This window comes from Canis lupus, chromosome 25, assembly GCF_003254725.2.
Source record: "Canis lupus dingo isolate Sandy chromosome 25, ASM325472v2, whole genome shotgun sequence".
Taxonomy (NCBI): domain Eukaryota; kingdom Metazoa; phylum Chordata; class Mammalia; order Carnivora; family Canidae; genus Canis; species Canis lupus.
In genome coordinates, this window is record NC_064267.1 from 41,835,292 (window position 1) to 41,843,206 (window position 7,915).

The window sequence follows — 7,915 nt, forward strand, 5'->3', positions numbered from 1 at the left end:
AATATCATTAATTTCATAGTTTAACCATAGATCCAACTGTTCAAATGTCCTTAACTGTCCAACTGTTCTTGGTCAGCAAGATTGACTGTAACTCTAACTGTAGAAACCTCACAACTCTCATGCAGATGATACAAAACAACACTACATAAACATTTATAGGAATTGTAAATTTACAGTCATTAGACCTTGACTCTAGGAAGGCAAAAATTTTATTAAGATACAAAAAAAAAAAAACTCAAACCTCCAAAAAACACCTGTTATCAGTTCTGAGTTGGTCAGAATAGATGGCAGATAATTAAAATTTCACCAGGTTGTTTTGTTAATTTCCAAGACATAGGGTTTGCATTTGTTTCAGAGTAATTATAAAACACTTTGGCTATTGAAATGATCCTTTTAGATAGTTCCAGATCCATTTTCTTGGTGGCTTTGGTAAATCTTTATGGTCTGCTAAATGTTTGCTCCTTATTACTGATTGGGGGACAGATAATAACTCTAAAGGGGCAAATTTCTAAAAAACATTCACTCCTGGGTTAATCAATGCACAGAAAAAGAGACCGCTGTACTAGTGAGCGCTCCAGATGTAAGGCAGGGTACGGGCAAAGGCCCTGAAGGAATCAGGAATCAACTTGACCTGTCCAAGGAAGAGAAAACAGGACAATGTTTGGGCTGAAGCAGAGTAATCGAGAGAGGGAGGCAGGCAATGTGGCCTTTGGAGGCAGAGGTCGGGCTGATGGGAGGTTCCTTTACCACTTTTGACAACTCAGGGGCCTCTGTGCTGTGTAGCTATGTGGGCTACAGTTCCCCCTCCCTCTTCTCTGTGTACATCTGAGCCTTCTGTTGGGATCTACCCACCCGACCTTGTATCACCCAGGCACTCTCCTCTCCTGGTCCTTAGATCCATCCCATTTGATTCAGCATCTAGAGAACACTGGCCACCAGTTCCAGCGACGAGTCATAGCAAACCTCAAATACACATTCTCCACTCTTACACTCAGGTCAAGGGTGGGAGCATCTAACACTGGAACCTAGCAGAGCCTGACCTGTGATGACATTGATTTCAGTGCCTTTGGCCTAACAGAGAAGGACAAATGAGATCATCAGAGGCAAAGTGCTATTTTGGGCAAACAGAGAACGTGAGTGTGGACCAAGATAGGCCCCCTCACACCCGGACACTCTGTGTGGCCCGTGCCCTGGGTATGCATCATCTAAAAAGACAGCTGCCAAAGGCTGGGCCCCCCAAGGAGTATCTCATGGTATATGAGCCACAGTAAATTAGCATTTATTTAGTGCCTACTGCATAGTAGAAGTCTGCACATATTTGCCTCCTTTAATCCTCACAGTATGTTCCCATCACCATCTTATAAGTGAGAATGACAAGGCCCCGGGAGGTACATTTATTTGTCTGGGTCACAGAGCTAGAGTATTATGGAGCTGGAATTCGAAGTCAACTTTCACCCTATTATTCCATCCTTGTACATCTTTTGCCTATATCATCATCATTGGAAGGAAGTAAAATCTCCATTTTTTATAATTATGGCGCTTTACCTAAAAACTTCTTTGAAGGACTCGTCTGTGTTCCTGACTTCTTATCCATACTCTCCTATACATTTATCTTCATAATTAAGGTTTAAAAGTTATAAATAGGGATCCCTGGGTGGCGCAGCGGCTTGGCGCCTGCCTTTGGCCCAGGGCACGATCCTGGAGACCCGGGATCGAATCCCACATCGGGCTCCCGGTGCATGGAGCCTGCTTCTCCCTCTGCCTGTGTCTCTGCCTCTCTCTCTCTCTGTAACTATCATAAATAAATAAAAATTAAAAAAATAAAATAAAATAAAAGTTATAAATAGATACTACTCTACTCCGAGGCACAAAATTTGTCATTTCCAACAGAACTGCCAAATTTTAGAATGAAACCTGGTCCCATTTTATGGGTAAGTAAACTAAGCCTTGGCATAATTCAGTGCAGCCACACAATGAGCATCTTGCCAGGGGAAGAGCCAAGGTCCTGCTGACCCAAGTCACAGTTGCTTTCCACCAATGGACCCCACCAGACTGGACTTAACATCCTAAACATACTCTAGTCTTCATATCCTACACTAGCTTTAGCCATCAACATTTTAGCATTTTTACCATGGAATCCTTTTTGTAACTTTCTTCAACAGAAGAGTACTTCTTGCCCATCTTCACAAGGCCAGTTGGTCCTACGACCACTCCATCTAGGAGTGTTTAGGAAAGTTGATGATGGGGAGACCTGAAAATAACTTCCTTCTTCCCCTCTCAAGCACCAAGCCAAGAACAAAGACAAAGAGTAAGCAAGGAGGAGCCCAATGAGCATTCCTGGTCAAATCGATGTTGGAGAATGTAGTCCCCTACCTCCGGCTTGCACCAAGAATGAGACAGGCCCAAACTGCCACAGGCACTGCTGGGCCACCTGATGGGAGGTCATTCTGGAAACACTTGGAGAACAGAGGAGTAGAGACAGCAGCAAGCCAGCTCCAGAAGGAGACAGTCAGACAGACAGACAGGACTATGTGTATGCATTTGCCTCCTTCCACACTCACAGCAGATGAGCAGTCTCTACCTGAAGAAAAATAGGAGAGGGCTGCGAGAGCCCGGGAGGGAGCCCTTATGGAAGATCCACAGCCCTGATAAGTGTCAGTGAGAAGAAAACACCTCTCACGGTTAAATTTTTAGCAGTTTCCAAAACAACGGAAAACCTAATTCCATGTCGGTTCTCATTTTCACCTCCATCTTAGCAGATCCATTCTTTTAATACATGAAATCTTGATTATGACATTTTCAAACTTCTGTGGGCTCATTTTTAGAGAACACTTCACTCTCAGCAGCTCGAAATGTTTTTCAGATTTTCTCTTACCCTCATCCTCTCTGGATTGTTCTCCAGGCAACCGATGGAACCTAATACGTTTGAAGACACTTGAAGACATAAATGCAAAGTGAATTTATATTCTGTGTGTTTTTTCATGTTTTTAACACAAAGACTCTATTTTTTGATAGGATTCTAATGCTTCTCTGTTAGGCACATTTTTGGCTGTCTTTAGGAGCAGTGAACTCTGGATGACATTTGCACATTCTCATCCCAGGAGAAAGGCTGGATTCAGACTCAGGAAGGAGTGGGGGCTGCCCAAAGCAAGGTAGTCCTCTGGGACTCGGGTAACTCAGGTTAGCCCTCTGGCCTCACTGCCCATCTGTCGTGACAGGGGCCACCTGGGCAGGTATCCTCTCTTTGTTGAATGAAAATGTGATGTTAATTAACAGCCAAAATACTTACGGATCTCACAGTTTGCACCCACCCAGCCATGTGGGCAGTGGCAGGTATAACCATTGGGCTGGTCCAAGCAGGTGCCTGCATGATGGCAGGGGTTACTGTCACATTCATTTATGTCGATGTCACACTCTTCGCCTATGGAGACAAAGAAAAGCAGTGATGACACAGCTCTTTGTACCAGTGGCTCAGTCACCCATCACTTCTCTGGCCAAGCGATGATCTGAGGCTGGGGTCACGGTCTCCAGCAATAAAGCCCAATTGGCTTGTGCACATAAAGTGAGGAACTCTCCCAAAATTCCAGACAAGGGATCTTTTGCTTAAGTAAAATGAAAAAAAGAAAAAAAAATGGCAATGGTAAAAAGAATCTCCTTTAGTCTAGTCAAATAGTTAACTAAAGCTGATTCTCATGTCTGAATAAACCTTTTGAGGTTTATTGAAAAAGCGAACCAGGGTTCCTGATTTTATTTAAAAAGTCTATTTTATTTTGAATTGCATCAGCTGAATCTTCTTATTTGTTTTTCTGAAACTCCAGAAAGCCAAAACCCCACAGTTTATTTTTATTTTATTTTATTTTATTTTTTGTGGCCAAGTGTTTGAGTGTGTGAGTCTGGATATTCGACTATTTTCTGGATAGTTCTAGGGCACAGCTGTTGCCTAGCCAGAGTCGATTATGAAAATGTACTTCATTTTCCAAATCCCTAGATGTGTTTCTGGGAAAGATGGAAATGCATAAGAAGAGCATCAGCGACCCCCCCAGCCCTAAGAAAAGATGGTTTTTAAGAGTAGGGTTAGCTTAGCTCTGACCCAGTCTCCCCTGAAAATGGTGGCCCCAGGGGAGTTCACATTCACTCCAGCCTGTCCTTCCCCCCCATGATGAAAAACGTAACCTGGAGCTCTTGACCTTGCCTGGACCCAACATTTTGGGGCATTCCTGTCCCCATGACAAAGAGCCAGGATTAAACTAACAAACATGGGCTGATGTCACTGTGGTCCAAACACCAACTTACAGGAAACAGCTTGTTACACAAACAAAGCCACCTTCACCAATTTTAAGCCATATTGCAAGTCAATACAAGATGAGTGCGCATCACAGACTGAAAGGCATCTCATCAAATGAATGGAATGAGATATTTCAACTTGAGGCAATCTCTCTTAAAAGTTAGAAAATGAGAAAAGGAAAATGTTAAAGTATATCACTATTTGCTTAAATACATATAAAAAGTCATACTCAAAAAAAAAAAAAAAAAAAACCCAGAACCCAAAACACCCTAGCACTGCTACAGTGTCGACTGAAGCAAAGGAGCAAAATCAAATATTTTGTCCATTTTCAAAGGCAATATTTCAGTGTACACTCAGGTAATTACTTCCAGGCTTTACTTAATTAGTATTGAAGTACTTTCCTATCGGCTACTGGTTTACCTCGCATTTATAAAACCACCATATGTCACTCCTGGTCCATTTTAGAGCAGAAATCTCACACTGAAATATTTCGTGCCTGTCGCACTTCACACTTGTTTCTTACCTGGCATCGGTCTATTTTATTTTTAACTAAGTAAAATCTGTCAAATAAAACATTTACTACTTTGAGGCCCTACTAGGTTGATTTTAATTCAGTAGCGTCGAAGTGAATATGTTTCCCACCATAAATATAGTCATTTGCATCAATGGGACAGACATGAAATTGATGGGCTCCCATGAACCTATTTCAAAGGTTGTCCTGCTATTAATGGGGCAATCGCTCTGAGTGTAGAAGGGCACAGACTGAACTATTACCACCAGCATCACATAAGAGACTAGTTGAGGACACATATAAACAAGAGCGTGCTGGGAAACGTTAAAAGGATTAAATCAAAGGCCTTGACAAATATATATACATCAGCACTACTTACAACCATTTAGGAAGACAAGCTTAATTGAGGTATTTATTGGACAATGGCTGTCTTTAGCTGGCAATCTGAAAACTGCAAATTCTGCAAGCAGATGCTCTGCTACCTTTGCAGCCATAGCTGCAGAAACAGCCTGACTTCTCCCTGCTTCCATTGCCTGGCAAAACTCAAAAGCTCCACTCTGCTCTGCGAGTTCAACAGCAGCATCAAACGATTCTAGTTCCCTAAATTTTGGGCAGTCCTAGAGCTAGTCCAGTCCATCCATTCCTGTTATGGTCCAGGGCTTTTGGGACCAGTGAGGTAAATCCCAAATCTAGGGTCCAGTCTAGCCCTAAAGCATGTATTGGATCTTGGATCTTCGAGGGGCGCTAATGTAGTTGGAAATCTGAGGTCCCTAGGTTTGTCTCCTCCTGGCCCCCACCCCCAGATTGGAAGGATTTGGTAGGAATAGAGAATTATGGGGAATAGAATGAACTAGTAGGTATGGATGAAATATCTAAGACCCAGGATCCAAAGGACTGGAGACCAGAGAGAGTCCCAAACCCATCCTCTTCTGGATTGCTTTACCACTGTGTTCTTGGAGCCATACTGGGGATGAATTAAATGACACTAGCTAGTGATATAAACCATGCCAGCCAACAGCCTCTTCCACAGCACATGTCTCTGGCCAACCCCTGGAGTGATGCCCAGTGCATAAGGACATTTGGATTACTTTAGTGGCCTATCTTACAGACTAGGCTTCCTGCACCTCTAGTTTTACCAGTTACCCCCACCTGGTTCTCCGTCTGATGCCTTCACCACTCTATAAACTGGAGGTAGGAATATGGATAGGAGGTGATACTGATGATGGAGCCCCTCAAGGAAAATTTTCAACCAGAAGATTCCCAATCATGGCCACTTTTCTCTGCCTTACAGTATCATGCTTTCTGACATCAGTCTTACGCCAAGTATTTGAAAATTTATTATGAATTATGGAGAGCGACTTTGTTGTATGTATATTCATTTATATGTAAATTCATTCTTAGTCCCCCACAGTAAGAGTATTACGTTTTTGTATGCGCCTCAGCACCCCACCATTCCATTCAAGCAATATGCATCCTGGCTTATTTTAGAAGAGTTCTTACTATATTATATCACCTTTCCTTACTCAGAGTTGACTTAATAAATCTTTATGCTTTTTCTGGCTTGAGCCATATGACTTTTGTGTTGACTCGTCTACTTTTTTTTATTTGAGTTGGGGAAAAATCAATTACTTTTAAATCACTGTTGTGCTTGAATAACATTTGTAAAGAGAATACATAATGAAATGGACTAAGGCTGGAAACCAGAGCCTGAACTTTAAATCTTTTACAATTGCTTTTCAATCTACTACTTTCTGAGAGACAGTATGTATAGTAGGCATCAAATTTGATAGTATTTATGCAAATTTATAAGTGTGCTGCTTAATTCTGTATGCTTTACTCAAATATATTAAAATGAAAACAAATTAAAATACTAAAAAGATTAAAAGTCACTGCTGTGAGTAAACCCTTCGATTAATACAGCCCACACAGAATGATATCAATGGAAATCATTCTAATCAGAATACCTAGTATTAAATATAGAGCTACTGTGTGCCAGGCAGTGGACTAGGTACCTTAACTGAACTCCTTCATGCTTCCCACGCATTTTATTCCAGATGAAATAAATGTTAAAAATCATCTGGGGCACCTGGGTGGCTCAGTGGTTGAGCTTCTGCCTTTGGCTCAGGGCATAATCCCAGGGTCCTGGGATCAAGTCCCACATTAGACTCCCTGCATGGAGCCTGCTTTTCCCTCTGCCTGTGAATCTACCTCTCTCTGTGTGTCTCTCAAGAATAAATAAATAAAAATCTTAACAAAAATTATCTAGAACTTCTTCCACTGTGATGGAGTAACTGAACACTTTCTCGGCCTCCCATTGTAAAGCAGATGAAATACATATTTAAGGAAAAACACTTTGAAGACATGAGACAATAGCAGATCATTCAAGAGAAGGGAAACAGAAGAGCTGAGTGCCACGACCGTCCTGGCTGCCCGCCTGCAGCCAACCGAGAACATCGTGTTTCCCTGAACCAAGGACAACCGAAATCTGTGGGGGACAAGGCAGCCATACCATGTGGGACAGGCTCACAAAGAAGAGACAGCCAGTCAGAAAATGAGCATCAGAAATGCACTGTATCCCTTTGAGTTTGTGGCTGAATGCTGCATGTGAGTATCCACACGATAAGTGGAACCCACCAGCCTGGCAAACACAATGAATGATGAGCAGTTCCCAGAGCTCCTAGAGGACTGTGTTCAAAGTCTCAGAAGTTCCATGGGTCACCCAGTGCTTCAGTGAAAAAAAGGTTGCATCTCAGTACTTAGGCATATCTATCCCTACAGAAAAGGTGACCACAGACCTACTCCTCAAAATAGAAAAACAAACCTGGGAAGGATCAGTCAGGCCAGCAAGCAACTTATCTACCTACCAGGAAAAAAAAATTAAAAAGCCAGCACTTAAAAAAGAAACATAAAAAACCCAATCACTCAATAACTCCCAGTGACCACCCATCCGCACAAGGACCATTAGCTGTGCACAGAAATAGGAATATGTGACCCACAACCAGAAGAAATATCAGTCCAAAGACATAACTGCAGAAATTATGGATGATGGTGAGCAAACAAGGAATTTGCTCAAAATGTGAAAGAAAACATGAACAAAATGAGGATAGAAATGAAAGATA

General features: G+C 42.1%; 1 protein-coding gene across 1 annotated transcript in view; it reads right to left on the reverse strand.

Annotated features, from left to right (window-relative positions):
* The window catches only part of DNER (delta/notch like EGF repeat containing), a 312,868-nt gene that overhangs the window by 13,606 nt on the left and 291,347 nt on the right, over positions 1 to 7,915 (reverse strand). Inside the window, exon 11 of the mRNA XM_025463331.3 lies at positions 3,290 to 3,421. Within this exon, the coding sequence (XP_025319116.1) occupies positions 3,290 to 3,421 (132 nt within the window). The remainder of the gene's footprint in view (positions 1 to 3,289; positions 3,422 to 7,915) is intronic.